Here is a 14,419-nt window from a genome sequence, read left to right on the forward strand (position 1 = left end):
GCGTGCAGTTAGTCAGGCAGTGCAGCTGATGATGTCCAAGGGTTGGCAGATCCCAAAAGAAGCAAGGGACAGATGTGGGACGTTGGACGGAGAAGGACCAGGAACAAGGGACGAACAAAGACGAAGTCTTGGCTTTTGACGGCCTGCTTATTAGGGTGGCCTTAGGTAGGCAAGACAACCTCTGACTTCTATGCTAGTAAATGACGAAAAGACTTGGATAAATCCAGCATAGACTTAGGGCAGATTTCATATAGATTTAGGTAAAATTGAAGATTATTAGATTGATATTTTTTGGCACCCTGATTTACTGTTAGAAGTTTTCTTGCTCACTAAGGTACCCAAGGTAAGGTCGGCTTATATTGTGGCACTTGCTTTGCTTTTTGCCAGGGGTTCAATCACGAGGGGCTGCTGTGAGTAAATGGGGGTGACATCCAATCCAATCCAACCACAATAAGAGGCATCTGTATACTACCTTACTACCTACCTACCTACTATCTACTAAGGCACAGGCACATACAGGCACAGGCACCCTCAGCCATCAGGAACCCATGTACAGACAGTCTCAGGGACTGGGTTAGTACCATCTTGACCTTGCTCGGATAAGGTGGTTTCGAGTTCCAGCTTGCGGGTAATAGGTATTCGTTCTCACCAAACGGTATATGAATACTATTAGGAACATCTGCAAATATTACGTCTCGCAGATACAGCACAGTACCGCAAATCGAGCGTTGCGCGTCAAGTGTGTAAGTGTGCTGCATGTAATGGATACGTGCGAAACTGAAACGACCTACAAAAATTTAGACTCTGTAACCGATGCCCGATACCGACAGGTACTGGAAATTTGGCAACCTTAAACAGCCCGTTTCCATAGAGAATATGGACGCCAACCACCTACGAAGATAGGCTAGCTCGGTACTAAGGTAGGCTGGAACTTACATACAACAGCACCTCACACATCCACGTCTATCAATTCACTGGATCCAACGCTGAGGCCCTTCTACCCCGCTATATCTGTTGGAAACGTCCTCGACCCAAGGGTTGATTCTCCGTTCACATCTTGTATTTTCGTCCCATCATGAGGGTTCTAGCTAGTCCTGATCTCAGAGTCGTGAGCTGGCCACTCTGAGGCGGAGAAACATAGCAAAAGTCCCATAGTAACCGAGGTGCCTGGCAGCCAAGGCGTCAGGCATCGGAAGTCTAGATGCGCCCAAAAGCCATGGAGCAACCAGGAACGAAAGAGCTCTATTCAGGGCTGCAACCATGATATGAGACTAGATGGCTGTAATACGTATTGCATTTTCTGGCAACAGATAAGCCGAGTCTCTGGGGACGATTTGGCTACTTCAAAGGCAGCTTTTTCATTCATATTCACAACTGCGGTTCACGGCAGCACCTATTGTGTCACTTGCAACAACAAACTTTGCGATAAACTAGAGGCCCTTGACGCCAACATCGCTTCGTCAAAGTCAACTGCCTCTCTTGGAATTTCTCTGGAATCGTAACCTGGCCACTGGCTCCATCATTCCGGGATCATAGGCAGTTCCTGGATGACCGGCAGCAGTGGCGTTGTTAGCCTTGATACAGAGTGGAGGGCTCGGGCTTTTTCCAAGTACAAGGCTTGGGTTCTGCCGTCTCTGCTCCCAAAGTCAATTTTCAGTCGACTCCCGTTTCTTTGGATTATGCATTATCGATTGGGGGGCGGACGGGATGCTGTTTTCGAAGGCGCAACACCCTTCACAAGATAGCGCCACCTCATTTTGACACCTCTGCCTTGAAAGTCGATATCATTCGTATTACATGGGGTGCGGCACATGCCAGCCGCTTACCGATCGGGTTATAGAGTTGACGAGATGAGGCCTCATGGATCCCACTCATGAGTTTGGTGAAATTGCATATTTCCAGCGTCGTATATTCTCTTATATCAATTCAAAGACAAACACCCACTACCCACGAGCCCACTTGGAAAATTTGACGTCGTCAGCTTCAGCCGCCGACCGTTGCCAAATGTGGATTGCCAGACAACCCATGTTATGATGACTCTGCTACCCTGTGAGTTAGGACCTGGCTGCTCCTGTACATAGCCTAGATAGCTATCCACTGCCAAAAGTGTCAAAGCAACCTACATGAAACGTAGTGCAGAGGGTCAACTTCGTCTCGTGTGTTGCAATGATCACCGTTCATCATCTCAGCCTTACAATGATGCCCTGGTTAAACCAAAATTCTTGCATTGTATCGTATAAGTAAGTAATATCTTCCCATGCTTTCTCCCAATCTTTGGTTAGCCCAAATCTTAAGCCATGTTGCTGCCTTGAAACGTCCGATCTTGGGCAGAACATAGTGATGGTCAGGCCGAACCACATGGTGGCAAGCTTGGTGTGTACGCCGACCACAAGATTCAACGATTGGGTAACCGAACCAAGTGATGCATGTTTCACGGTCATTTTGTGCTGTTTGCCAATTATTTCATCATTACAATATCCTGCACTTGATCAGCGAGCAGATTGCACTTTTCTATTTTCTTCTAGGTCGTAGCTACTACCTATGTCTTCATTCCAATTCTGGACTCCGACCAAACAGCTGCTGTTGGCCCAATCGACATCTAGCATGAGTTGATAAATTCTGTGATCTCCTTATTGAATCTCTCTGGTTCCTCGTAAAATAGCCAATGTCCAGAGTCAAACACCGATGACCTTGCTAGTCCTGGTCTTGACTTCTCTACACGTCTCACGCTCTCGAGCATTCCTTCGAGTGGAAAGCAGCTTGATCGTCGACCGGCCATAACCAACACCGGAACCGTGATTGTTTCGATGGCTTCTCGGTGGTCGAAGCGAGTATGATCTGCCAGTAGTCGTGCTAGCCATGTTTGGTCGCATTTCGCACTGATGTTTGTAAAGAAGGCTTCATCCTTGGCTTGTTGCTCAGCCGAAATCCCGTCTTCCTCCTCTGGGGCATATCGATATCCTAAGCAGCCTATCGCTAGGTCTATATGCGCCTTCTTAGGGTTATTGATCCAGTTGCATTGCGCGGCAAGCATGGTCTTCTCGTCATAACATCCAGTATGTGCCTTGGTCTCGTCCCATCCATCGAACGCTGAACGATCTTGCAGAGGTGCCTGATCAACAAATACAAATCCCGCAAAGTCGTCACACCCAAAGAGCTCCACGTAAGTCCAGAGCACGGCGGCGCCAATCGAACATCCAACAGGCACAATACTGACAGATGCCGTCTTGCGTATATGAGCAACAAGACCTGAAAGATCAGCTGCCAGGCGCGCAACGTGATACCCACCACGAGTTTGACTGGAGTCCCCGTGTCCTCGCATGTCTGGGGCAAGAACCCAGAGTGATTTTCTCAGGGACGTAAAGTTGCGGATGAAGTAATCGCTAGAGCCACTGAAGCCGTGCATGAGCAGGACACATTTCTCAGGTGCAACTCCTGTAACTTCCTTCAGTGGTAAGGAAGACTGAAATGCGATTTTGCATCCATCGTTGGTGTTGAAATATTCTTTGTGCATTATTTGGGAGGATACGGTGGTTGCCTCTCTAGGTACCAAGGTTGTCTATCTGGCGACTTGCAATGGGTGATGGGAGGGGATTATGTCTATAGGATGCTTTTGTGGAGTTTTCACGCCTTCTTGAATTATTAAAGACAATCCGGCTGGGCCAACATTGTCTATTACCTATCATCCCACCATATAACAAATTAGATATTGGATATAAGCAAATACTTAGTATGAATCGTTGACTTCCATCTGAATGAAATAATTACATTTACGTTCATTTTCTCTGTTCATTTTGATGCATTTGGACCCCATCCATGAAATTGCAAGTTAAACAACTCGTGAGGGTTGATGTAGTGCATTTTTACAGACTTTCAGGTACGTTTAGTTGTTCTCGATTCTCAAGTAATTCTTTAAACAGGGCTACACCATTATTGCAACAAGATAGATATTTATCAGATTACTATCTACTACTCTAAGAGACCTGCCTACCAAGTACAGGTAATACTAGCATAGGTACCTTCGTACTTACCTACCTTAGGTTAGTAGGTAGGTAGTAGGTACTAAGGTAAGAGGAGGGTAGATGGTCAAGGGTAGGTACCTACTAGGTACTAAGGTAACGTTTCTCACCTTGACCACCTACTGGCCAGGCAACGCTTACGTAACAGCCTACATAGAAAATTCTCTCCGTGTCAACCTCAGCGACTTCGCTCAGATTACTTCATTCTTTGACAATATGTCCCAAGACTCGATAGACCAAAAAGGTCCAGAACTCGCTGTCGACGCTCACGTGAAGTATGTCCAAAGCCTGGATACAAGAAAGGATGAGCTCGACTACTGGCTTACCGAGCATCTGCGACTCAATGGCTTGTATTGGGGATTAAACGCACTCTTCCTCCTGGGTCGGCCAGAGGCTCTCCCTCGACAGGATGTCATCGATTTCATTCTCTCCTGCCAGCATGAAAATGGCGGGTTCGGTGCAGCACCTGGCCATGATGCTCACATGCTGTCCACAGTAAGTGCTGTGCAGATTCTCGCCATGACGGATGCTCTCGACCAGCTGGAAACAAAAGGCAAAGGCAAGAACCAGGTTGGCAAGTGTAGGTATTTTGCAAGGTCCACAGTGCCTCCTATGCAACCACTAACCACCAACAGTCATCGCGGGACTGCAGAATCAAGAGACCGGTACATTTGCCGGGGATGAATGGGGCGAGGAGGATACCCGATTCTTGTATGGTGCATTCAATGCCCTGTCCCTACTCGGTCTTATGTCCCTTGTCAACGTTGACGAGGCCGTTGCACACATTATCGCTTGTGCCAACTTTGACGGTGGCTATGGAACAGGACCTGGTGCGGAGTCGCATTCGGGACAGATCTTTACTTGCGTTGCCGCCCTTGCAATAGTTGGTCGGCTTGATCTCGTGGACAAAGAGAAGCTTGGCCGATGGTTAAGCGAGAGACAAGTTCCCTGTGGTGGCCTTAACGGTCGACCTGAAAAAGACGAGGATGTGTGCTACAGCTGGTGGGTATTGAGTAGTCTCGCCATGATCGAGCGCACACATTGGATCGACCGCGATGCGCTTATCGCTTTCATTCTCAAGTGTCAAGATACCGAAACTGGTGGCATCTCTGATCGACCTGGTAATATGGTCGATGTTTGGCATACCCAGTTCGGTTTGTGTGGTCTTAGTCTTCTGGGCTATCCAGGTCTCGAGGAAGTCGATCCAGTATATTGCATGCCCAAGACGATAACAAATAGACTTCTTGGCTGATCGTCTATCCGTCTATGAGCCCATCTTCCCCTACATCTGAACACAATGGTGCCAGCCACCACCCTCTGACCATTCATAGCACATGCTTACGACGTTGCTCTGTGATAGCATGTGAATATGGTTGAGGGAAGAGGAACTGTTGGTTTTTTCAGGGACATCGCTTGACTCCGTGGTGTTCGTCCCGTGAAGTCCTTCAAACATTTATCGACACTGAGCTTGTCAAGACATGTGCCTCATATCACGGAACCTGGATAGATATGGATAGATATGGATCGACCTACCTACCCCTTTGAACCTGGTCATGTTAGACCGATAGTGCATTACCCTTAATTAAACACATAAGTATCTATGGATCTTTCAATGTCAATAGAAAATTTCCTGCCGATGAAGACACAATCGCCTAGCTTACCCTCGGGCTCTCCTCGTGCTGTAAACATTTGCCCCTTGGCCACAATTATCATACGCATTCTTGTCATCACATATTTCCCTGGCATTTCTCCATACTGGTACATAGCATATGAAGAGCAGTGCTTGGCCGTCTCCTGCGACATAGAATGTTACTGGCCTCCTGTTCCTTGCGCCACTCAGCTGAAATCCGTGCCTGTTCTTCATGCCTCAGAATGTTTCCTGAGGCTCGCAGGGCTTTAAGGGCACCTGCCGAAACGCTCCTTCCCCCTCGAAAGTCAGACCTGGCTAGCCCCTCTTCAAGCCCCTCTCATCTCCTTCCCCAGACTTCTCGTCCTCTACAGTGGTAGGTAGGTGCCTTACCTTAAGGTTACCTTATGACTTCCATGGGTTGCATCAAAATCATCCGAATTACCTGCATCTCCTCTGCCTTTGATATTCCATTGTCTTCAACTACCTAGTACCTATACTATTCTGCTCATCTCCTTTCCTACCAAGGTAGATCTGGTAGATACCTTTTTCTAGTCTTGTCGTCGAGCACACCTCCGAGGAGTCTTTCAATCCTTACTTTTCGGTTCCGACTGTTCTGGGTATTTTCGCATATCTGGTATTGCTGCTTGAGGAAACTTATTCCCTACAGCATTATTCTGGGAGCTCTTGCTGCCAGCAGGACAATCCCTACCAAGATACGGTGAGTTTCAATTGTTTCTCTTCTCCCTCGGTACCTACCTACCCAGGTGCAGCTTGAATGACAAAATGACTGGGAAGATGAGAGTCATGGTGGCTTTCCTTGACTGTAAACAACCTTAGAAGATCTGGGCCCTGGAATCAGGAACGACTGTGCTAATTGCTTCTACTACAGTATTGAGGCCATCTACATATAGAAGTCCGATTCTTTCTCAAGCGCCATGTCATTTTGACTTAGTCTGAAGCAATAACAAGCAGGAAGCGGGCTTTGATCTAGACACAATAAGGAGCAAGGTCCAAGAGGTATGGGAAGCTTCTGCACTCTCTCCGCAGATTGCCGCCCTTCACATATCGAGATAATAATCTTTCGCGCGAGTTCTCCGCCTAGAACCGTTGCTACCCAGGTATGCCATTCGAGGCAAGCAGGGCAGGTGACTTCTGATCTCGTGGTAGACAGCTCTTTCCAAGTTTGGAGACGTCACAACTTCCTCGTAACCTGCGCTCGGGAAAGTCTCCAATCCGAACCTTCCTTGCCTCCCACTCTGCCATCGGCCGGCTGTTACCCATGAGAAGCAACAAGGAGTCGATCCTGCATCATCAGTTCGAAAGTTCAGCTTGTACTGCTACAAACCGCAATCATGGCTCGAAGTAGGAAGTCCACAAAGCCACAACTGGTAAGCAACTTCCCTTCGTATTTTCATTAGCTACTTGTCTTCCCTTCTTCTCGATCACATACTTTGCCTTATCTTCACTTGCACAAGACCTGCTCTTTTCGACCCAGACCTTGATTCCATCTCCATCTCAACCCATTGCACTCACTATTGCCCTTGTTCTTGGCCTATCTGTCAGCCCTTTCCCATTCGTTCTCAAACAAGGAGAATAACGCCCTGCAAGCCGTTTCATACGCCATCGATAGCCCATTTGGTACCACAACCCAGTCAATTTGTTAAAAATCCGCCCTAAATTGTTACTGAATAAGGGGTTACTGATAATAACGTTGTGGCTTAGGTCATGGCTACTACAGCGATACCAGGAGACAATACAGCCAGCTCTATCAGTCGACACATCCCACTCTTTTGTTCCGTGTGCCCTGAGACTCCTCGTTTTTCGGACGTCTCACATCTTCTTACTCATATCGCTTCGAAAGGACACCTTCATCACGAAACCCAAACGAAGCTCAAGGCTCACCAAGATATTACCGCTGCGGTTAAACTTCAACGTTATGAGGAATAGTACTCCCAAAATGGCATCGAGGCACTGTTGGTTGATAGAATGAGAGCAAAGCAGTTGAAGGAAGAGGCTCGTAGCCGGCGCAATCAAGGAACCAATTTCGCCTCTGCCAAGGTAGTGATATCTTCTTCTGGTGTTTGTTCCTTTTCTAATGGTCGAAAGCAAAACAAGCGGAAGGTTAAACAGGAGACATTAATGAGCCCCGCGATTAAGCTCGAAGGAGACGAAATTCTCGACGATTTCCCAATCTTCCCTGGCTTCTTTGACCATGAACAAGACCAAGATGTTCAAGAAGAACTCTCTTTGGGAGCCGACTCAATGTCGCTGAAGGGCCAAGTGTGGCCAGGAATGGGGAAAATGGATCTCGCTGACGACGAGATGAGGCGGACTCGGAACCAAAAGAAGCCTAAGTCCGTGATCGACAGAATGAAGAGGGCTTCGGAGCGTATCGAACCTACCCAAGTCATCTTGACATCTGAACTAGAGGTTGAAAGGACGAAGGACGTGTATGATGATGCTTCCTCTCCTGCTCCTGGCCAGGAAGAATCAGTATGTACCATGAGAGAAAGTCCCTTCCGAATGCTAACGTACGTTGTCAGACACCACCACGAAAAGCTCCAAAAACGAAGCGCAAAAAGGCCACACCTCTTGCTGAAATCTCGGCCAACGCCCCCAAGCAACGCCGTAGTACTGCTCGTGGCCCCAAACCTGGCACGGGAAAGAAGACAAACCCTACAAAGAAACAAAATCGCGAGAAAGAACCCAAGACATATCCCCCACCAGAAAAACCGCAAGATATCCACGATGTTTTCCGCGATGAAAAGGACCGGCCAGGTGGGTATTGTGCGAAATGAAAAGGGGAAAATCGCTAATACGAAATCAAAGCCTCGATCAGTGAACCCCCACTTCCTGCCACTCGGAATGATAGAAGGTGAGATTTTGTGCCGCTTCTGTACGAAAAACTGACACCGAAACCAGATTCGACCTTCGCACGAAGCATGGGGCTCGAAGCATTGACAACTTTCTTCATTCAAATCTTGTTTCTCCCACGCCACATCCAAGAGATCTAGCGCCACGACAACTTCTAGGCCGAGAAACATCTAACACGCTTCGACCTGAAGCATTCCCTCCGGGTAAGTTTGAGGAACACCTGAGCCGTCATTATCCACAACTGTATCCTGGATTTGGACTTACACACAAACAGGCACATTCAGTCATGTAGAAGCTTCGTATGCTTTGAAAGACGCTACCATCTACAATACTTCGTCCCGCCTTCCATTCGTCCCTCCGAATTTTGACCAGTATCGAGGACTTGGCCCAGATCAGTTTCGATTGACCGCAGACTATGGATTCCAGCTGAAACATGAAGACTACACAGGATCAATCACGGGAGATGTAACACAAGGGAAAAACAGCAGTCCTTTCATGGGAGTGCCCGGAACCAATCCTCTTTTTTCTCATGACAGACCATTCTTGAATCCTTACAGCCAAGCTACACCGAATGCAACATTCTCCCCGTTGTCATTTACTTCTATCAACCGACAGCAAGACCAGTTACACAATGACGGAGGAATGAAAACACCGCAGGCACAATTTTGTGAGCCAAATGAGAACAACGGTGGCCTTGGAGAGGAGCAAGAGCTAAGCATGAATGCGCCCTGGAACCTGAACGGTACAGAAAATGACCTGGACTTCTCCCACAGCCTTGCAGTGGACGACTCACAAATGTGACTGACAAGATGAGCACCGAAGAAGGCAAGACATGTGCCTTGTGGACCTACAGGCATAAACGAGAATCACAAGATCCACATACATCAGTGGAGTTCGCTAGTCTTCCAGATCATGGCGAGTCATGATAGATCGTTGTTCTCAACCCTCATTGCAGCCACCGAGGTAAGCACTTGGCTGACAGCCTTCATCGTCCTCACTAAAAGAAAGCTCTGACCGCCCCAGATGACATGAAAATGCTGTACATGTTCCAGACGACTCCTTACGCCTATTTTTACCGACTCGCGTTTTTGACATTCTATTTTTCTTTTTGAACTTTCAACAAAATGGTACCGGGTGGGGACACAATTAGGAGTTTCGATTAACTTGGGACAATGTTTAACGGCGCTCAGACGATCAGTATGGAGAATCTGGGGCTTTGAGGAGGCATATAAAATGGTGTCATGAGAAAAGAATAACTAGTGGGACTTTGGTGTCCGAGGGAGACGGACGTATCATTTGACATTGGAGTTACGGGGGTTCAAGGCAGAAGACATGGTAAGCATCTTATGGGAAATTAGTCATTCTGACATTGGGTTTATATTTCTTTCCTCTATCGAGTCCCCAAACAGTACTTAGTAAAGTTGTGATCTTATCTACAATTGTTCAATGCCCGATACAAGCTGGTCAAGATGATCCGGCCCTCCATGTATCACGTCCGACAAGGCACGGCAAACACCCCTGAAGCGACGAATCTTCATTTCTTGCTCCATTTGCCCCGACTTTAGGGCAGCAACATCGATGACTTTCTTGGGAATACGAGCGAGCCTCGCAACGTTCAGGCCATAAGATCGATGAGCAACACCTTCGCCAACTTCGTACAAGAACGTGACCTGTTCCTCGCCATCCTCTCCCTTCTCTGCCTTGAATTTCATGTGAACGTTCTTGACACCATCTAGACCTTCAGCTACCCGCGCCAGATTTTGATAGTGCGTGATGAAGAGTGTTAGGCAACGGGTTTCAGTGACGACATGCTGCAGCACAGCCTGAGCGATGGCGGCACCATCGTGAGTACTGGTACCGCGGCCTAGCTCGTCGAGAATGACCAGACTTCGGGGGCCGGCTGATCGAAGGATACGGGCTGTTTCAGAGACCTCGACCATGAATGTAGATTCACCAGCGAACAGATTGTCGCGCGCCCCCGTTCGTGTATGGATAGCATCACAGAGGGTGAGAGACAAGGCATCGGCTGGGACATACGAGCCCACTTGAGAAAGGAGAACTATAAGGGCTAGGGCGCGGACGAAAGAAGACTTACCACCCATGTTGGGGCCAGTTATGAGGTGAGCGAGAGGTGAAGGATGGATGAGGCTGGTAGAGAACGGTATGTAGCTGCCGTCAAGAGTATGCTCAGCAATAGCGTGACGGCCGTTGGTAATAGAGATAGTTGGGTCGGCGGTTGATGGGAGGAAGGAGGGTCGAGAGTAGCCTGGCTGAGCGGCAACTTTAGAGAGTGAAAGAATGCAATCGAGGGTCGCCAGAGCAGATACGGCGTCGCGAAGAGGCTGGTAATCTGCAGAAATGGAGGCGAGCAGATCTGTGAAGGCCTTGTCACAGGCGGCAGCTAGAGCCTCGCGGTGTTGGTCGCGTTCCGTAATGAGGCGAAGTACCTCGGGCGTGTGAAAGCGTGAGAGTTTCTTCGTTCCAGAAATCTTGGCCCAAGAAGCAGGGACGTTTTTGATATCTGTGTTGGGTACCTCAATAAGATATTCGATGCCAGCAACAGTGACGTAGTCGACAGTCTTCTTCTTTATCTTCTCAGCGGCGACAGCACGGTGGCCATCTAGCTCGTGCTCAACATGAGCGATACCAAGTTGATGATCTTGCATATCCTCCGTCTGAAATTCATCACGGAAAAAGCCATATTTGTCATCCTTCCGGGCTGCGACAAGGTTAATGCGCTCGAGATAGGACACAACTGTGTCAAGAATTTGTGGAAGTGCACAGACAGCATCGCTTAGGAGAGAGGAAGAGAAGGGGGCGTCAGAAGGACTCTTGACGGTTGAGTAATAGCTTGCAACCCTTTGGAGGGCCTGAAGCACTGAGAGGAGTTCTGGGCGTGTGCATTTGCCGTAATAGATGCGGATAAGACTGCGTTCAAGATCGGTTTTGGTGTTGGCCAAAAGTGACTCGAGCTGAGATACAGCGATGGTTGATTGCTTCTCGAGAAGCTCCTCTACGGCGTTGAGGCGGGCCTCGAGAAGTTGTTGATCGAGCAGGGGACGTCCTACCCATTTTCGGAGTAGGCGATGCCCTGGGCGCGTGAGTGTCTTATCGAGGGCCCAGAATAGACTGCCCTTTTCGGAGTGATCTGTAGAATTGCGGTACACCTCAAGGCTTTCGAGGGTCGTACCATTGATTAGCATATGTGAGCGTGTGCTGAAGCTCTGGAAGTACTTTGTAAGATCAAAGATGTGCTCGAGACCGTATTCTTGGAGATGGTTAATCATGGCCGAGAGGCAGATGGTGACAGACTCGGGAAGTTTCAAGACTTTGTCGAGAAGTGCGGCGGCAGTTTCGTCTTGGGCATTCTCTTTGAGCTTGTCCGCGTAGAATTGGGTGACGTGGGAATACGCCTCAGCCGCCATAGTCTTACTTTTGGGGACGCGTTCGACTCGACTCCGGTCACCAAAAACATTCGTGCTGGTGCCTGATAAGTGCTGCACGAGTTTATCGGTACCCTTGGTTAACTCCCCTACAATCAAGAACTCGCAAGGGGAGATGTGCAAGAGCCGCGTTTCAATCTCGCTCCGCATGAAACCGTCCTCGAAGTTGTCGTATATTATGTCTCCGGTCGCTGGCTGTACGGCAATGATGCCAACATCGACTTTCTCATCAGTGCCCCATCCTTTGGCCTTGGATTCCGTTATGCATAATAGATAACCGCCCCAGGGGGCTCCCGAACCACCACTCTGGCCGAGCTCACCATTCTCATCGACATATGTACCTTTCGTGTAGAGATTGGTGAGCTTACGGACGAATGGGGTATTGCGGTTGTCTCCAGCCTTCTTCAATGCTGCAGTCTCGATTTGACGAACGACACCGACTTTGTGTCCGGCAGCTACCAGGCGCTTTGCATGTACCGGAAGACGGTGCACCGGGATACTCGCCGAGGCAAAGCGATCTAAATGGGCCTCTGATGGGTCTGAACAGGTTAGAATGATGCGCCCAGAGCTACAGGAATGACAACTTACGCTCATCATAACGCATCTTGCCTGGAATGCAGACTATACTCAGCTCCTTGGCTGCTATGCGAGCGTCCTCCCCAAGGAATCGAAACTTATAGCCCACTTCCATGATGAGGACTGTGTCCATGTGTTTTCTCTTGATGTCAAGGAACTGGATCTCCATAGGGGTGAGTTTGCCTGTCTTGGAACCCTTCTTCTTCGTCTTTACAGGGGCTGGAGCATCCTCCTCATCAGCGTCGGCATCTTCGTCCTCACCCGCCGGTGCAGCATCTTGGAGATTGCGACGCCATGCGAGTGCATCTGGATGGCCGAGTTTCTTGACGAATCTTTTATGTAGCTCCTGGTGTTGTCGCCTCTCTTCCGCATCTTCATCCTCATGCAGCATCGGTTCCGTGTTCTTGTTACCATCTTGGGTGGCCGGTGCACTGGAGCCGTCGTATCGGTATCTTTCTGTCCGTGTCCCTGTGGTCTCTTGATCGCCAACTTTCGATCTGGAGAAAAATGTGCTTGTGTCTTCATTGGCGGGAGTGTCATCAACTCTAGCTCTTTTCGGAGTCTTTCCAGGCTTCTCATTCTCCTTTAATGCATCATCTGGGGCTCGTTTTCGCGATTGCGACTCGTTATCTTTACTGGATGACTGTGGCTGTGATTGCGATTGCGATTGCGACTGGGACTGCGACTTGGCTGCTTCTGCTCGGCTTTGCTTCTCAAAGACTGCTGCTAAGCCATTGACTGTCTTTGGTGTGAAGAATGAAGTCAGTGACTGTTGTTTCTTCTCGCTCGATTTCGGAGTGGGAGCCATGTTGGAGATTAGGACTTGTGAGTGTTGTAAATGGCATCCATTAGGTAGCTATAGGGGGTGTTCAATCTACCCTGTGAATTTCGAGGTGGTGACGTTGGAGAAAGCGCGTCTCAGAAGCTGAGACGCGTTGAGTGGCCGAATTACCCACATTTCTTTCATTCTAGGTTAGTAGGTTAGTAGGTAATTCTTACTGGCACTCCAGACCCATACATACTTCGCGCGCGACCCCCCCTTCTGAACAGGTCCTTAGCCAGGTTTTTTTGGGATTTTGAACAGGCTTGATCAGCCTCATCAGCTCACAGAAAACCAATTAGTTATGCCAGTCATTGTTAAAAGACAACCTATTAACCTGAACAGGCTACAATCGCTTATCAGTCATTTCTCTTCTGCCCTGACTGATATCCTATTTTCAACAGGATAATATCGAGATGTAGGTCTTGGACCGTCAGCAGGTTGCTGACCGCATTAGCAGCCTGTTACGCCCTAAAACCCTTGCCCAAGCCCTATTCAAAAACCGGGTGCGCCTTGTAGGTACCTTACCTGTACTCCCAACCTCAGTAAGTGCTTAGTGTTGACTTTGATCTGAGCTTTGCTTGAGTAAAATATGTTAATGAGACAGAAAAAACACCTATTACGAACTTGATCCTGATTCAGCAGGCAACAACTTACGGTAGCAATTCAATCACGAGATCCGCTCAGTACTTCCCAGTAACCTCCTTACAATACCTACGCCTACAAGGTGAAGGAAGCACTATAGACGTGGATGCATTGGTAGGCTATTAGAGAGTAATTACTTGCATCCATATCAATCCTTTGTACAGCATTCCTGCACTCCACTCGACAATGATCAGCTAATCCCCGGCAATAGGAGCATAGGCCACCAGTTGGTTAGGGTCTACTGAGTATTGACATGTTGACATATTGACATATGCCTTAAAAAAGTCATGATCTGCGTCTGTCAAGTATTTGGCTTGGTTAGTTGTTCATGTTTGGAGCTCCAATGACTCGACTTACCTTCGCGCCAGCAATTTACTTCGTGTTGTGCTAAGAGTGTTAATTATCACAGAAG

The 14,419-nt window shown here is 48.4% G+C and overlaps 4 protein-coding genes across 4 annotated transcripts; 2 read left to right on the top strand and 2 right to left on the bottom strand.

The window, feature by feature from the left end:
- Positions 1-2,599: 2,599 nt before the first annotated feature.
- FMAN_04297 (uncharacterized protein) lies at positions 2,600-3,514 on the bottom strand (the record flags this gene model as incomplete). The annotated part of the gene is made up of 1 exon (XM_041829010.1): positions 2,600-3,514. One exon carries the CDS (start codon positions 3,512-3,514, stop codon positions 2,600-2,602), a length of 915 nt encoding a protein of 304 aa, XP_041679816.1.
- A 721-nt stretch (positions 3,515-4,235) lies between these two features.
- On the top strand, positions 4,236-5,271 carry FMAN_04296 (putative Rab geranylgeranyl transferase type II beta subunit; the record flags this gene model as incomplete). The annotated part of the gene is made up of 2 exons (XM_041829011.1): positions 4,236-4,599; positions 4,655-5,271. The coding sequence occupies 2 exons, from the start codon at positions 4,236-4,238 to the stop codon at positions 5,269-5,271; spliced, it is 981 nt and encodes a 326-aa protein (XP_041679817.1).
- A 2,364-nt stretch (positions 5,272-7,635) lies between these two features.
- On the top strand, positions 7,636-9,324 carry FMAN_04295 (uncharacterized protein; the record flags this gene model as incomplete). The annotated part of the gene is made up of 5 exons (XM_041829012.1): positions 7,636-8,142; positions 8,193-8,427; positions 8,479-8,524; positions 8,572-8,726; positions 8,798-9,324. 5 exons carry the CDS (start codon positions 7,636-7,638, stop codon positions 9,322-9,324), a joined length of 1,470 nt encoding a protein of 489 aa, XP_041679818.1.
- Positions 9,325-9,956: 632 nt separating this feature from the next.
- On the bottom strand, positions 9,957-13,350 carry FMAN_04294 (uncharacterized protein; the record flags this gene model as incomplete). Its single annotated transcript, XM_041829013.1, has 2 exons — positions 9,957-12,505; positions 12,555-13,350. 2 exons carry the CDS (start codon positions 13,348-13,350, stop codon positions 9,957-9,959), a joined length of 3,345 nt encoding a protein of 1,114 aa, XP_041679819.1.
- Between the last annotated feature and the right edge of the window lie 1,069 nt (positions 13,351-14,419).

The sequence above is a fragment of the Fusarium mangiferae genome (assembly GCF_900044065.1).
Source record: "Fusarium mangiferae strain MRC7560 genome assembly, contig: FMAN_scaffold003, whole genome shotgun sequence".
Taxonomy (NCBI): domain Eukaryota; kingdom Fungi; phylum Ascomycota; class Sordariomycetes; order Hypocreales; family Nectriaceae; genus Fusarium; species Fusarium mangiferae.